This window comes from Copadichromis virginalis, linkage group LG7 (genome assembly GCF_057382275.1).
Source record: "Copadichromis virginalis isolate Kocher_CV1m ecotype Utaka linkage group LG7, C_Virginalis_male_GT1.1, whole genome shotgun sequence".
Lineage (NCBI taxonomy): Eukaryota > Metazoa > Chordata > Actinopteri > Cichliformes > Cichlidae > Copadichromis > Copadichromis virginalis.
The window spans coordinates 67599998-67616325 of NC_140624.1; the positions used below are offsets into that span (position 1 = coordinate 67599998).

The following is a 16328-nucleotide window of genomic DNA, read 5'->3' on the forward strand; positions in this document are numbered from 1 at the left end:
TGTGTAGATAAGCCAAAATATAAAAACTGTGTTTTACACTGAGGTGTATTACATCTTACAAGCATCAACAATAATTGGGCCAGTACTGGGCAAACGATGATGAAGATGGAGCTGAGAGGCAGGAGGAAAAGAGGAAGACCTTAGAAAAAGGTTCATGGAAGTAGTGAAGGTGAACATGCAGAGGGCTGGTGTGACAGAGGAGGATGCTGGGGTGAGATGAAAGCAGATGATGCACTGTGGCGACCCCTAAAGGGAGCCGGAAGAAGAAGAAAACTGCGTCCTTCTGCAGACTGTTTGTCTGATGCAGAAGGACACATTCGTGCATAGCCTTGAACACCAGGAACTATGTCCTGGTCTCACTAGATAACACTAACACTGAACTGTGCCTAAACAGTCTGAAGCGGTAGAGGGCGCTGTGTGGCCTACCCAGTAAAAACGAGGAAGAAGAGGCGGAACCAACGTAAAACGAAGAAGGGGCACCAGGGTAACCATGGCTAAAGTTGACAGCGGAGCGAAACCACTACAAAATGCCATGAAAATGGCCAAAGTGGCAATACAGCTGGACGGAGGGAACAGACACAAGGTCAGTGAGCCCCGGGGGCCGACAGCACGGACACAGCAGCGGGAAGCGGACAGGAAGCGGCGGGTGGGGATGTAAACAGAGGGAGGGGGCGGAGGCTGTCAGTGGTTAGCCACATAACGTTAACCTGCTCGTTAATCTATACATGCAAAACTACCTTTAATTAATAATGATATTTATTCACTGCCATCCCGAGACTCACCTCAGTGTTTTGTCCTATGAAAGCGCCTTTTTGCTGCATTGTCATCAAGTTTATTGTACACGCATAACACCAGTGTTTACGATGCGTTATAATAAAGAATATTTGCGTCTAAAAACAGAGACAAACCTGGCATTTTCACTCATGTTATTCAAAACACGTCGAGCTAAAATATGCAGAGGAAACAAACACTCTTCTGTGGATTGTGGTTTCTTTTTCGTTTTCCCATCACACTGTGACCACCTGCGTGTGGCCCCCTGACCCGTCGAGTAGACCCTGAAGCTGGTCTGCACTCTGGTGTCTGCACCAAGATGTTTACAACAGATCTTTTAAGTCCTGTAAGCTCTTCGGTGGGACCTCCGTGGATCAGCCTTGTTTGTTCACATTCCACAGATGCTCCCATCTCAAGTCAACACTTTAAACTCGTTGTTTTGCTCCAAATCATTGCTGAACAGTTTCTGCTTTGTGACAGGGCGCATTGTCCTGCTGAAAGAAGCTCCAGCCATCAGAGAGTCTGTAGGGCAGGGGAGTCCAACTCCAGGCCTCAAGGGCCGGTGTCCTGCAGGTTTTAGATCTCACCCTGGGTCAACACACCTGAATCAAATGATTAGTTCATTACCAGGCCTCTGGAAAACCTCAAGACATGTTGAGGAGGTCATTTAGCCATTTGAATCAGCTGTGTTGGATCAAGGACACATCTAAAACCTGCAGGACACCGCCCTCGAGGCCTGGCATTCCCCATCCCTGGTCTACACGATCTGCAACCGTGCTCATGTAGGCAGTACCTGTCAAAGTAACATCCATGTGGATGGCAGGATCCAAGGTTTCCCAGCAGAACAGGCCAGCTGTCACTCACGCATGCATCAGTGAGCCTTGGCCACCCATCACCCTGTCGCTGTTCCTTCCTTGGACCACTTTGATAGATACTGTCCCCCCGATCCCTGCAGACCAGGAACACCCCACAACAGCTTATTTGTTTTTAAATTTAAAAAATCAGAGAGCTGCTCTGGGTCACAATTTGGCCCTTCGCTCAAATCTTCACATTTGCCCATTTTTCCTGCTTCTAACGTCACCTTTAAGGACGAAATGTTCACTTGCTCTGTAATATATCCCACCCACTAACACGTTCTTTGATGAAGAGATAATTATTCACTTCACCTGTCGGTGTTTATAAAGTTGTGATTGATCAGCGTATATATTTTCCTCTATGGTGATGTTCTCAAACTCGGGTCCTTTACAGGAAGCCTGCGAGTTTGAGGGCTCTGCGCAGTATCTAATATGTTCCTTGGAGTCTGTTTGTGTGCATGTGATATATTTTTCTATTGGCAGAACAAAATAAACGCTGTTGTTTATAAGTTTTGATTGGTTGGGTTGAGGTGACCCCTGACCATAGCTGGCAGTGACCTAATCTGTAGGCACTGTCACCTGTCTGTCTCTGTCCTGGTGAATTTAGACCCAGGGCATCCTTTGTACTGGTTAAAGTGCAACTATGTTTCCTCTAAAAACAGATTATCCTCAGCACCACATGTAACCAGTCCAAAGCTGAACTGCTTTCCTGAGTTACAAAACTCTTTCTTTATCAAAGTTGGAGGGACTAAAAACTGCAACTAATGTGTTAATGCGATGCATGCCAGTGTGTGAGGTTATCAGCAGCCTGTGTACTTATAACAACTGATGGCCTGTTTGTGGTCTCTCTGCAGGAAGCTTACTGTGAATACCTCCGGACCATCCACTACATATCACATGCACTTTTGGAGGAAGCTGTTTCACAGAGTAAGAGCTGAAGGAAATGTGTGACTGATGATGAAGGAGCATAATGGTATAAGGTCTCTGCTCAGTTTACCTGTTAGTGTGCGAACAGTCCAGTGCTTGTTAAAGCAGACACTGAACACGGAACATGAACCAGTTTACAAGCAGAACTACCCTCCTGACCGTTTCCTCTGTTCCTTTAATACCTTACGAGAAGCAACCTCTGACAATACAGACGTACCGAAAGTTCCTGGAGCAGTGCTTCCTCGAGTGAGTCAGGCCCACAACTTCAGAGCAGGAAAAAGCATTGCTCACTTCCTGATCCAAAAATCAGTGCTGTTTGTTATTATCAAAGAATTCCCACAGTCCCGCACTTCAGAACTCTTTAAAATGTTTGTATAGCAGTGGACTCATAAGGTGCACAACATGTGAAAGTGGCAGCTCATTCAGAGTATGAAATGTAACTGCATTAATGTTTCTTAAAGGTACTACATCTTTGATGCTCAAAAATGGAACAAAAATGTTTCAGCATTTGTTATTCATGGATACATCCGAGCAGTTTCATCGCTGTGCGATAGTCCAGATTTAATAGGGGACTATAGGGCTACAGCCCAAAAATGTACAACATGAAAATGGCCAATAATTGAATCTTTTATATGGAGTCTGTTGGTAAATCATATCCTGTGGCTGCCACAGTTACCAAAGCTCTACTCGGTTTAACATCTGTGGGTTTAAAGCTGATTGTTTTTATGAGGCAGATAGGCTCATCTGTTCATCATCTCAGGCTACGTCCACATGAAAACGGCGTTTTCGATCACTGAAAACGGAGATTTTTAAAAACTCCTGCCAGGGTAGAGATTCTCAAAAAACTCTGTTTTTGTGTTTACATGTGGACGCAGAAAACGGAGATTTACTCACGCAAGCTCAAAGGTGTGCACCTTGTTTGACGTGACGCTGTGCGCCATGTTATTGTTTACATGAGATGAATTTCTACAATGAGACAAAAAACTGTTGCTGTTACTCTGTGTGCAGTTTTTACACGCTTACACATGCAGTTACTGTCCATCCATTCAGAAAGGCAGAGGCGTCGTCAGTTTTGAATAAATTAACAAAAAATGTAATTAAAATTTATGCATGCTGTATGCATTTAGTTCATTCCCAAGTTGTGAGTCTACACGAGCCGAAATCCTGTTTCTGGTTATTAACATTTGAAATGATGAAGGTACTTGAAAAGTAACACAAAATTAGTTGCCTTTCCAGAAAAACACAAAGCTTTTGTCCTGAAGGTTTGCATAAAACCCTGTTTACTCTTTCCCTCCCAGGCTTCTAGACTGGCCAACATTTCTGCACGGCTAGGATTTGGCACGTTCTTGACAACGTTTGACTGCGTTTTTGGCGTTTACATGTGGACGGAGATATTTTTCCAAACTGCACGTGTGGACGGGATTTTTAAAAAGAAAGAAAATAGAAAATCTCCGTTTTCAAAAACACCCATGTACGTGCGGATGTAGCCTCAGTGTACCAGCAATCATGGCACCATGACCTGTTTGTGTGGCTGCTTTGATCAATCAAAAAGCAGTGTTATCTGCAAGCCATAAGGGTACCACCTGAATGTGAGCGTGTTGGACTCGATGGATTTGTGACCCGGACCAATCAAGGGTTGCTACTCAGTAATCCTCTTGTTCCAACACTGTTAATCATTCCGATCAAGGCTTGAACTAATCAACCATTTGTGAAATTCAATCAGCTTTCTCATGCCATGTGATGACCTGTGTATAGTAGAGAGATTAATCCCATCTCATGGCGTGATATGTGTCTTTCTGGCCTCAGTGGAAAAGGAGATGGTGTCAGTGGAAGTGGCTCGGATGTTGACCCTAGCTGAGCAGTGTCTGGAGCGAGCCAAGTCATTTGTAGGGAAGAGCACCGAGCCCCCCGACCTGTCAGCTTCTGCTTTCTCTTCGGGTTCACCTGGCCTACCAGAGCCCCATCAGACTGCGGTCGTCCCTGCCTCTCACACTGCAGACACTGGTGAGTACGTTCTCCTCCAATCAGAAGCATCTCTTCTGTAAACACACTGGTCAGTCACTGCTAAGTTGGAGCCAGGAGTCACAAGTGAGATGTCACCTGCTGCACAGTGTTACGTCATCTCATTGTGTCTTTAGCCTGAGCTCTTGGTCTCTGTTTGACTGCAGTCACAGTACCTGTGGGTGGTGCTCCTGTGGCCACAGACCATAAATCCTCGAGTCCCAGAGTGAGCGGTCGCAGCAGGCTGTTGTCAGACGAAGCCGAGGAGCCCTCACCTTTCCTGCCTCCCGAAGTCTTCCACAAACTACAAGCAGAAGCGTCGCAGGACACGGGCAAAAAGTAAAGACTGGTTTTCATCAAACGTGTTGCAGTCGATTTGTTATCTAAATTGACGCGCGCCGTGAGTCATGTATTGTTTGTTTATGCGTTTGTGCGCTGCAGGGAGCTGACACCCATCGAAGAAGCCTCACGTTTGAACCAGAAGCTGAAAGCTAATTACGAAGCTCGCCTGGCGAGACTCACACCTGGTCAAGCCTACCAGAAGACATCTTTGGTAAGTTTGGGAAATGAACTCGTCTCAGTCTGTTGTCACATACGCTACTTTGTTGTCCTTGTTTGAGCACAAGTTTATTTAAAAATGTAAAGACGTGACAACTTCTGTTAAAACGATTTCCAAAAATGTTACATTTTTTTATTTTAGTGATATATAAAAATTTGTTTAACAGTATTTTTTGTTTGCACCTTTATTTTGCATGTGGAATATAACAGGTAGATGATTTTTCTTAGCCAGAGGACAAACTTCCTGAGGAAGAGTCGGTCCAAACATCCCACTGGTTTTTAGAGTTTCACCTGAAAGAAGGGATTCAATTATTGATATTATTCCTTCCAGTTTTGCAGCATGTGTATACATATTTGGTCCGATTTGCCTGGATATTCAATCACACTTAATCTTTTTTCCCCCTCTAAAGCCACGAGGCTGCCGTGATGTCATCTGACAGAGTTATCATAGACATAACTTAATGATAATGGTCGCGCTCTGATTGCTACTTTCTGTCTCCCGTACTCGCTGAAGTTTGTTGTTCCCTGTCACTAAATGACCACAGCACACTCAATTTGCATGTGTGTGGCACAAATGAAACAAAGGGGGGCTTTTTTTGGAAAAGGGTCTAAAAATTGTTTTAGATGGATTAGCTCTTGGTAAGTGCATTGCTCACACTTGTCTATAGTGTGCATCAATGAGAGAAGAGCCAAAGTTTCCATAATGAACCAGAAGAAGGCAGGCCTGAGGAGGCAGTACAGGGCTCAGTGTAAATCTCAGAAATTCACCTTCATGTTGATGCTACTTCAATATGTTCCCGCTTACTAAACTCCTCCACCTTAATGTAACGCCCTCATCAGCAATGGGCTCTTCAGCAGGGTGCTGCACCCTAACAGAGATGTGAGGAGCATGCCAAAGAACAGGTCAGAGCTGATGGCAAGCAGCATTAGAGTGGTGCTTTTTAAGTATTTAACATTAACATATGAGCATGCTGTGAATGTACATTCAAAGGTAATTTAAAGATAAGAACACACATATTCACATTTTACGTTTGTGTTTGATTTGATTTTGTTACCTGTAAATGAGGCAAAGAAAGAATTTATCAAAATAAAAGTTTAATGTTGCACAAAAATAGTGTTTATTTCGGTTATGCGAACTAAACGCAGCTAGCCGAGTCAAGTTTCATCGCAATGCCAGACTCACTCACCATCTCATTGTTTTCCCAGCATTACTCTTCACATTCATAATGCTCCATTACATCATGTATTTCATCAGCTCCAAACAAAAGCTCAGGCAGCAGCCAAAATGTAAATCCTTAAATGACGTGTATTAGTGAGTGTGGGAACGGTTGTGGGAAAACAGTGTTTATGTGATTGCTCTTTCTTTTTTGTCTCTGCTCAGCCTAAACAGAAATTTGACACACTTTTTCCCTGACCGTGGTCGCTCACCCTGTCAGTAAAATGTTTTTCTGCCTTTGCATTTGTAAATTAAACTTTCTTTGACTGCCTGGTAGACATTAGTCTCATGCACTTTGAATCTTCTTTAAAAGGACCTGTTATTCTCATTTGTTTTGTCTAAAACTTAGATTTAGCTAATTTCTTTTTAAGGCTTTCTTCTGATTGGCTGCCCCTTGCAGACAGAAGTTTTCACCAGCTGGTGGGTGAATGTACAGGTGGATGTATTACTACCAATAGTTTTTACATTTTGGTGACCATTGAAATTAAAGTTAATGCTTCAAATAAGTTGGTAAATAGAAATATGAATTACATAGGGGTGTAGATACTTAATCAAAGCCTCTCTGTGCTGCACCACCTGGTTTGTGGATACTGACATCTACAAGTGGTTTATATTAATCTAAGATCTAGGGACATTTATCATACAAATGCAAATAATGCAATTCTACTACAGAGATGTGGTAAACATTGATTAAGTGCTTGTAGTGGCAATTCCTTTACTTTTGTATGATCAAACGTCCCACAACTTAAAGTCCACAAGCCACTGCTGCACTGAGGTAATATTTCGTACGCAGGCAAAAGAAGTCCATTGTCCAAACCTTTTAGTTGAGGGTTTTGGTTTATTTATCCATTTGGCAAGCAATAACAAGATCCTTCCTACTGCTTCTCCTGCTCTGGTAAAAAAAAACCATAGGCCCACCCCAATGCATGCTGGTCCTATACCAGTCTCTTTATTTATAGAAACAAAATGGCCCTACAGCTTTTACTGACTAATTTAACAAAATAACAACAAACAAAACAAATCATTTAAAACAAAATATTAACCGACAAATAAACCCCAAAATATAAGTAAACTAACAAACTTTAACTAATTTCAAAAATAAGAACAAAAACAAAAATAAAGAACAAATAGCTCCAACACTCCGGCCCCTAATTGTGCATACAATCACAATTACTTTAAAGTCCCAAAAGGAGGAGCTATTCCCTTAAACAAATCCTTAATTTTCATTGAGGATTTTCTTCACGATGAGGCTTCCAGTAGCAAAATAAGTTTTGTCACTGGCCTTTCCAAAACACTGGTCCTTGTTTGTAGTCTCACAGAACGCACCAAGCCTTTTGCATCCTGGTTTACATTTAAGACTTTCGCCATCATCCATGATCCTCTTGGAGCTGTAGCGTCTGTTTCCACCTTTTCCTGACATGCAAATCACTTGGATGAAACAGTCCTGGTGGAAAAACTGGTTTATTTTTCAGCAACAACAAGTGATTGGGTGTCAGTGCTTCAAGATCATTTGAGTCATCTGAAACTTTAGTAATGGGTCTGTCGTTCATTATAGCTTCAACCTCACAGAAGACTGTGTGGAGCCCTTCATCATCCAGAACTTGCTCCTTAAGAACTGAGGCTAAAATATTCTTTACTGAACGAATGAGACGCTCCCACACACCACCCTGGTGAGAAGCTGCTGGGATGTTGAAGTTCCATTTCATGCCATCCTGAACAAAAGCCTTTTGAATTTTGGCATGGTCCAGCTCAGTCAAACTTTCTTTCAACTCTCGATTCGCCCCAACAAAATTTGTAGCATTATCAGATCTGATGGTCGAAACTGGGCCTCGTCTACAGATGAACCTCCTCACAGCATTTATACAAGAGTCTGTATCAAGTGTACATGCAATCTCCAGATGTACTGCACGACTGGTGAAACAAGTAAAAAGAACTCCATACCTTTTAAGGAGACTTCGTCCTCTTTTAACACTTATAGGTCCAAAATAGTCCACTCCAACATTTGTGAATGGGGCTATGTCTGGCAGGACTCTCTCTTCAGGCAGATCCGCCATCTTTTGTTCAACAAACTTTCCTCTGTTGCGTCTACACGTGACACAACGAGAGATGATTTTCCTGGCAGCAGAATTTGCATTTAGTATCCAGTAATTTTGTCTTAGTTTTGACAGCATGTGTGCTCTTCCTGCATGTCCCAACCTTTGATGGATATGGCGTAAAATCAGTGTTGACACATGCATATCTTTTGTCAAAATTACAGGATGCTTTAATTCCATAGGCATGGCTGCTTTATTCAATCGGCCACCCACTCTGAGGATTCCTGCATCCAACACTGGATCAAGTTTATAGAGACAATTTCCCTTAGAGACTCCTTTGAGGCCATTGCGGATTAAAGCCATTTCAGTCGTAAATTTCTGTTGTTGTGCATATTGAAGAATAGCTTGTTCTGCCTTTGCCAAGTCTTCTGGAGTGAGATTTCCTTTCTTCAAAGTGGTCTTAAATCTTTCCATTCTTATCTCCACTTCTTTCTGACCTTCCGGATCATTCTTATTCAAACCTGCAGCAAGCAACTCTTTCCTCTTCTGTGCCAACAACACCAAGACCTCTTTCATCTTTAAAAGCCAGGCTACAGAGATTTTAAGTTTTGCCCAAGACGAGAAGTAGAGGATAAAATAGCTGGTAGGATTTTGTAATTCTCTCACAATGGCATTCATTGTCAGGTCCCTTTTGACCTCTGGGTCATCTGCAGAAATTACACTGTACTCCACATCCAGTTTAGGCCATTCCTTTTCTGACTCATAGAGAAATTCTGGCCCTTTTATCCATCTCCTACATTTGAGGAGATCCCCAGCTCTCATACCTCTGGATGCGTCATCTGCAGGATTCTCCTTAGAAGAAACGTATCTCCACTGATTCACATCTGTTGCTTCCCGAATAACAGCAATTCTGTTTGCAACAAAAGTATTGAATCTTCTGGTTTCATTGGAGATGTATTTCAGTACTGTTGTGCTATCAGTCCAAAAAACTGATTTTTCCAACCTGACTTGCAGCTCCTTTTGCAGAAGCCTGTCCACCCGAACTGCAAGAACTGCAGCCGTCAATTCCAACCTGGGAATTGTAGTTTGCTTCAGAGGAGCAACTCTAGCCTTTCCCAGGATAAAAGCAACATGCGTGACATTATTCTTTTCCAACTTTAAATATGACACTGTTCCATACCCATCTTGACTTGCATCAGAAAAATGATGAAGTTGTGCCCTATCTGGTCTTCCAAAGCAATTTGGTTTAATGCAACGTTCCACTTTAAACTTTGAAATCAGCTGGAGATCCTCCAGCCAATCACGCCACCGCTGGGAAAGAGTGGGGAATAACTTCATCCCACTTCAAATTTTGTCGGCAAAGCTCTTGTAGCAACAGTTTAGCTGGCATACTGAAGGGAGACAAGATTCCCAAAGGATCATACAGTGAGCTGACCACAGACAAAATTCCCCTTCTGGTTGTTGGACGGTCCTGCAGGGAGGTTCTGAACTGGAACTTATCTGTTGCTATGCACCACTGTAAACCCAGTGCTCTCTCAACTGGAAGTTGATCTGTGTCCAAATCCAGATCCTTAATTTCCTTTGCTCTTCTTTCCTCTGGGATTGACATGAGCACTGTGCGACTGTTGCTGATCCATTTTGAAAGCTTAAATCCTCCTTTAGCGCAGATATCTGTCAGCCTCTTCACCATGTGCACTGCCTCCTCTTCTGAAGCAACAGATTTCAAACAATCATCCACATAAAAGTTTCTTTTGACTGTATCAACCACTTCAGCTGGAAACTGTTGTGCATTATCATCTGCAGTTCTCTGTAGAGCATAATTTGCACAACTTGGCGAAGATACAGCTCCAAACAAATGCACTTTCATCCTGCATTCCTGTGCAGATCTTGAAGTGTCACCATGTTGCCACCACAGGAAACGGAGAAAGTTGACATGTTTTTCTGAGACGTGAACTTGGTGAAACATGGAATCAATGTCCGCCATTAATGCAACAGGCTCTTGTCTAAATCTGATCAGAACCCCAACCAGCGAGTTTGTGAGATCAGGTCCCTGTAGAAGCTGACTGTTCAATGATGCTCCTTTATAAGTTGTTCCACAGTCAAATACAACTCTTAATTTGCCCTTTGTGGGATGATACACTCCATGATGAGGGATGTACCACACCTTTCCATCATCTTTGTGCAACTCATCTACAGGCACAAACTCGGCATATCCTCGTTCAAGCATGTTGTTTACACATTTAGTGTATTCATCCTTATAATGAGTATCCTTTTCAAATCTCCGTCTGAGACTCTGGAGACGCTGCTCCGCGACACAGAGGTTATTTGGCAAACTGGAACCTTCTCTCCTGAAAGGCAAATCAATGTGATAATGATTTCCAATAAGCTTTATTGAACTACTAACAATATCCATGAAACACAGATCCTCTCTAGACATTTCAGTCTGCTCCTCTGATGATCTTTCATTAAAATCATGATTGTACTGTTTAATCAACATGTCTTCAAGACGCTCAACAGAAATCCTATTGGCTGTTACAGCAGTGCAGTTGGTTTTATTTCCACTGTTACTTCCAGTGTGCAGGGGACCATTTATGACCCAGCCAACTTTTGTTTTTACAGCATAAGGTCCACCTCCCACACTGTTTATCACCTTCCATGGCTCCAAAACATTGGAAGCATCAGTGCCTATCAGTAGCTCCACATCTGCATTAACGTTGTACAGTTTAACAGGTTTAAGATGAGGCCACTGATCGATGTCGCTTTGCTGGGGAATATTAACTGTAGAAACTGGCATAGTCTTTTGAGTCAAAACATCTGGCAATGGCATGAAATCATTTGCTTCCAAACCAGACAGAACTTGTGTACTAACAATCTTATCTTGACTCATTGTTCTCAAAAAGATATTGGTCTTTTTACCTTTTACATTCAGCCTTTTTGCCAAAGTTTCTGTACAGAATGTACCTGAACTTCCAGGATCCAAAAACGCATAGGTTTGCACAATTTTATTACTCTTTTGGCTCTTAACTTGAACTGGAACTATAGAAAAAATTGCATCAACTTCATGACCAGCCCCAATATACCCACATGTCTGAGTGGTTGCAGTTGAAAAGTTGACATTAGAGTTTGTCCTCTGTTGAGTTTGTTCCGAAGACGCACCTGGATCCTTTCGCTCTATATGAAGAACCCCTGGGTGCCTTTGGTGACACACGTCGCAATCCAAACGACTCCTACAGTCTTTGCTTGTGTGACCAACTTTTAAACAACCAAAACAAATTCCCCTTTCCTTGATAAAAGTCAACTTATCCTGATGCGTTTTAGCTTTAAACTGCTTACAATTCTCTAGTAAATGGTTGCTGTGTGAACAAAACAAACAACTATGCAGAACGGCGGAAGTTGTTCTGCTTCCAGTTGATTGAGTTTTGATTCCTGGCACTGTACTGACATTAGTGGCAAAACTACTTCCCTTTTTTCTTTGCTTGGTAGAACTTGAAGCTTTAAAGCTGCTTCCAGATTGTGAGTCTTGTATGTTGCCAAACACTGGATCTGATGCTACTTTTACCTGTTTTATTATAAAGGTAACCAGATCAGTGAATACTGCTCTGTAACCATTTTGTTCCTGCAGTTCATAGGCAACAACTCTCCATTTCCCCCTCAATTTGTATGGAAGTTTCATAACAACCATTCTCATATTTGAGGGCAAATCCAACTCCTTCATATAAACAACTTGCTGTGTTAGATTCGAACATCCTTGAAGAAAAAGAGAGAATGACTGTAGACCTTTCACATCCTCACTTTTAATAGGTACCCAACTCACAATCCTCTCCATATATGCAGAGGCAATTTTATTTTCGTTCCCAAAATGTTCTTCAAGAAGATCTTTGGCTGTGGAATAGCCCTGCTCAGGTGGTAAGTGCTGACAACTATGCACCAAATCCCTAGGCTGCCCCCTAGTGAACTGCTCTAAAAAATGCAAACAGTCGCTCCAGTTATCAGTTTTAGCTTCCACTCCATTTTCAAAGGCATTCATAAATGATCTGTACTGTAAAGGGTCGCCATCAAACACAGGGATGTTTCTGGCGGGGAGGACAGAAGATAAGTTTTGTTTTACAAGCAAAGTAGTGATGTCATTTTGTTTTTGCAGAATATTTACAATCTCCTTCGTGCAGTTCCCAGTCAAAGTAGGAGACTGAGGCTGTGTTTGCTGCGTCACTTGAGCTGAATCATCAACCTGATGTTGGGTTTGACTTTGTCTAGGTACGATTACTTGTGATTCAGATGCAGAATTTATACCAGAGTAATCTCTTGATGTTGGAACAAATGTATCGGCACAAGGATTTAAACTAGGCGCTTCTTGTACGTGCCCCCTTTCAAAATAAGAGTTCATTCCATCAGAATGCTCAGAGCTACAAACTGAATTTATTTTTAAGACACGAAGCTTTGCATTAGTGGCTGCCAGCTCTGTTTCCAAGGATAATGTCTCCTTTTCTTTTCTCAGTTTCTCCTTTTCTTTTCTCAGTTTTTCCTCTTGCGCTTCGATAGAATGTTTTTTCTTTAATGCAGCCAGTCGCTCCATGAGCGCTGCCTTGTCAGCCGCAGCTTTAATGCGTGCGGAAGATGTTGATGAAATTCGACTTTGCTGTGACAAGGTTTTTGAAGGTGGTTTTACACTTGAGATATTAGAGACACTGTCTTCAGGTTTTATTTCATCCAAACTTTCAACAGCTTTATCATTGCGAACAGTATTGTTTTGTTCAGTATACGGCTCGCCCGCCTCCTGCAACCAAACCTTTACTTTGTCCATAAAAACAGAGAATGCTGTCACCTTCGACTGAAAATGTGCAACTTGCCTTTTCACTTCATCTTCTGGCAGTGGCAAACTTAAAAAGGATTCTTGCAAAGCGTTTGCATCTTGATAGCATTTAATAAACTTCCCAAATTCAGAAGACACTTCCTTAACGTTTTCATGTGAGGTCATTAAAGCGGAAATTTTCCCCATGTACTTAGATGCTTGCTTACACATTGAACTGCGCTTTTCTTGGCATGTCTTTATATACAAATCCAAACCTTTTGGCGTAAATTTAACGCTTCTTTTCTCTGCTTGCATCTCAGTGTCATCCTCTCGTTTACTCTTAATATCCGACATTTTTATTGTCCTCTTGGATTATTTCAAACTTTATAAAGATGCACAGCACACTGAGAGTCCATAGCCTAAAGTACAAACATGACATCCATTTACCTGCCTTTTGCAGCGGACAAACATTTCCACAGAGGGCGTTGGCATGTTTCAATTAGCGATCCAATTATGCACCAATTTAGTACGTCAAAACTCAGTTCATCAGTCTTTGTAGTGAAATAATGTCTTTAAACTCCAATAGCTTCACCGTTTTCCTTTACGGCTTAAACAATATTATCACTCACCAGCTTTGACGAACGAGTGACATGTTGATCCAGGCTTCAACATCAAATCCGTCTGGATTACTCACCAGACGATCCAATAACTTTTATTCGAGTTCGACGGTGATCCTTGAAATCCTTATATCCATTAATGAAGGATTATTCCTTTGTCCACGGGAAGGTTTTTTACTTTGTGTAGTGGCAATTCCTTTACTTTTGTATGATCAAACGTCCCACAACTTAAAGTCCACAAGCCACTGCTGCACTGAGGTAATATTTCGTACGCAGGCAAAAGAAGTCCATTGTCCAAACCTTTTAGTTGAGAGTTTTGGTTTATTTATCCATTTGGCAAGCAATAACAAGATCCTTCCTACTGCTTCTCCTGCTCTGGTAAAAAACCATAGGCCCACCCCAATGCATGCTGGTCCTATACCAGTCTCTTTATTTATAGAAACAAAATGGCCCTACAGCTCTTACTGACTAATTTAACAAAATAACAACAAACAAAACAAATCATTTAAAACAAAATATTAACCGACAAATAAACCCCAAAATATAAGTAAACTAACAACAAACTTTAACTAATTTCAAAAATAAGAACAAAAACAAAAATAAAGAACAAATAGCTCCAACAGTGCTATTGATTTAGAATAAAATATCCTCAGTTTCTTCTGTTATTCGCCTAATAGTTGTATTTAATATGTATTTAATGTCACAAACTTTGACCTCAGTTTAAGTACTGAATCATTTTCTGCGATGGTAATCAAAAATAATGGAAACTCTGGTGGATTAAAGCGCGCTACCTGTGCTTTTATTTTGTATTCTGGTCTTCCGGTTCGCGGTTCCGCTGCTGTTAATGGTGAGTGTGACGGGCGGAGGGAGCAGGCTACCTGAGAGCGTTTTATTTTAGCCGGGTAACGTGTGAGCTACAAAGCAGAACTTTCTCTCGTCGTTTTTTATAATTTTAGTGGGAAACTCGCTACATTAAAAATATATAATAAATAATGGTAAGCAAAATGCCGCCAAGTTTAGCTTACATCTGGTTAGCTCGCTATTTTCTTAATTGGCTCGGTTGTAGGCTAACACTTCTTTTTCTGTAGAGATCTTTTTTATTTTGAGCTGTAGGTTTTTAAAGTAACGTTAACTTGTCAGTTAGGTGCGGAATATGTTTCGACAGTCTGCGGAGCCTCGTGTTTTCTGGAGGAAACTGAAGGCGTTTGTAAAGGTAAAGTCATAATGGCTAATTTTGTTAGCCAATTAACGCCACTGACGCGTCCCCCCCACAAGCTTTTAATGACACTACCGTGGCAAATAATTAGGGCATTGTGTTTTAAAATACACAGTATAATAATTAAGTCAATATAAATAAACTGAAAATGCTCTGTGGTTTATGGAAAAAGGTGAAGTATTTTCAAGGTTTGCACTTTAAATTGCACATCAGGGATTCCCAGTATATTTAACGTTTATTTACAGAATGGTATTAAAACTACGTGGGGCGTCTTAAATAGTTTTTAATGTAACTGCTATTACAAAACATGTAAACCAGGAGATATCCTTTTAATACAGAACCACAACATGATATAGTTGTAAAGTAAAGTAAGAGTTTTGTGGCTGCACACTTGGAGTGGAGGGAACTAGTTTGTGTTGGTATCACCAACAAATACTTTACTTTCATGTTGTGTGGAACTTGGATGATGCATCCTGTAGTTTTTTAAGTGGTGGTTGGCAGTGTCATTGACATTTCTGGTGTGGATTTTGTCCCCTGTTGGCCCATATGTTCCTCCACATTTCTGAGTCGATGCAGGAAAAACCTTTATTTTTCTAGTACTTAGAAATCTGAGTTTAAGGTATGTGTGAGACGCGGTTGTTTTATTTACAGAAAGATTCATCAATGGTTGCTATCATTTTTTTTTCTCAAATAGAGGAAAGGCCGCATTAAGGCCCAGGGGAATATTTTGAACTTTGATTTATGTTAAGCTTTTTTAGTAGAGTCCAAGATTAGATCTCATTTTATTGAACAGATGCATACAGTGAAGTAAATAGCCTTCTCTCCATTTTCCCCATTCAGACACTCTCTCTCCAGCGGCAGATGATGGAGAACCTCATCATAGCCAAAGCCAGGCAGGATGCTGTATCCTTTGAATATGGTAAACAGTTGGATTTACTGCATGGGGCTTTAAGGTTTGTAGCAATCCAAATGCAAAAAAACAAAGATGTGTATTAATTTTGAGCAACAATCCCCGCCTTGATGCTTGCATTATGTTCAAATGCCAATGAAGTAGGTGGTGCATTGCTGGGAATTGGGCCAGGAGAAGAGAGAATGGTTAAAGCGGAAAAGGACATTAAACTTCGGATTTCTGATTTAGGAATGTTGATTTTTGCTTTTTTTTTACGTTCATCCTTTAGCTGAATAAGCTTTGCTTTTGTTGTTTGATGTATCCTAAATTTTATGCTCTCTGAGTTAAGCGGTCCTTTTTGGATCGCCTTGTTTAAATTGCAGAGTTAGTTGTGGAAACAACACACTAAGAAAGAAATCACTCTTTGCAGAATCACCCACTCCACTGGCATAAACAG

At 41.4% G+C, this 16328-nt stretch overlaps 2 protein-coding genes across 2 annotated transcripts in view; one reads left to right on the plus strand and one right to left on the minus strand.

Moving 5' to 3' along the window:
• Positions 1–448: 448 nt before the first annotated feature.
• Positions 449–16328, plus strand: part of vps9d1 (VPS9 domain containing 1) — a 34777-nt gene continuing 18897 nt past the window's right edge. The window contains exons 1-6 of the mRNA XM_085464911.1: positions 449–583; positions 2480–2552; positions 4359–4556; positions 4721–4892; positions 4995–5106; positions 15823–15885. Of these exons, the coding sequence (XP_085321037.1) occupies positions 491–583; positions 2480–2552; positions 4359–4556; positions 4721–4892; positions 4995–5106; positions 15823–15885 (711 nt within the window). The 5' untranslated portion in view covers positions 449–490. The remainder of the gene's footprint in view (positions 584–2479; positions 2553–4358; positions 4557–4720; positions 4893–4994; positions 5107–15822; positions 15886–16328) is intronic.
• LOC146706697 (uncharacterized) lies at positions 9661–13612 on the minus strand. Its single transcript, XM_085465097.1, has 2 exons — positions 12511–13612; positions 9661–10167 (listed from the first exon to the last, which is right to left on the minus strand). The coding sequence occupies exons 1-2, from the start codon at positions 13501–13503 to the stop codon at positions 9661–9663; spliced, it is 1500 nt and encodes a 499-aa protein (XP_085321223.1). The 5' UTR covers positions 13504–13612.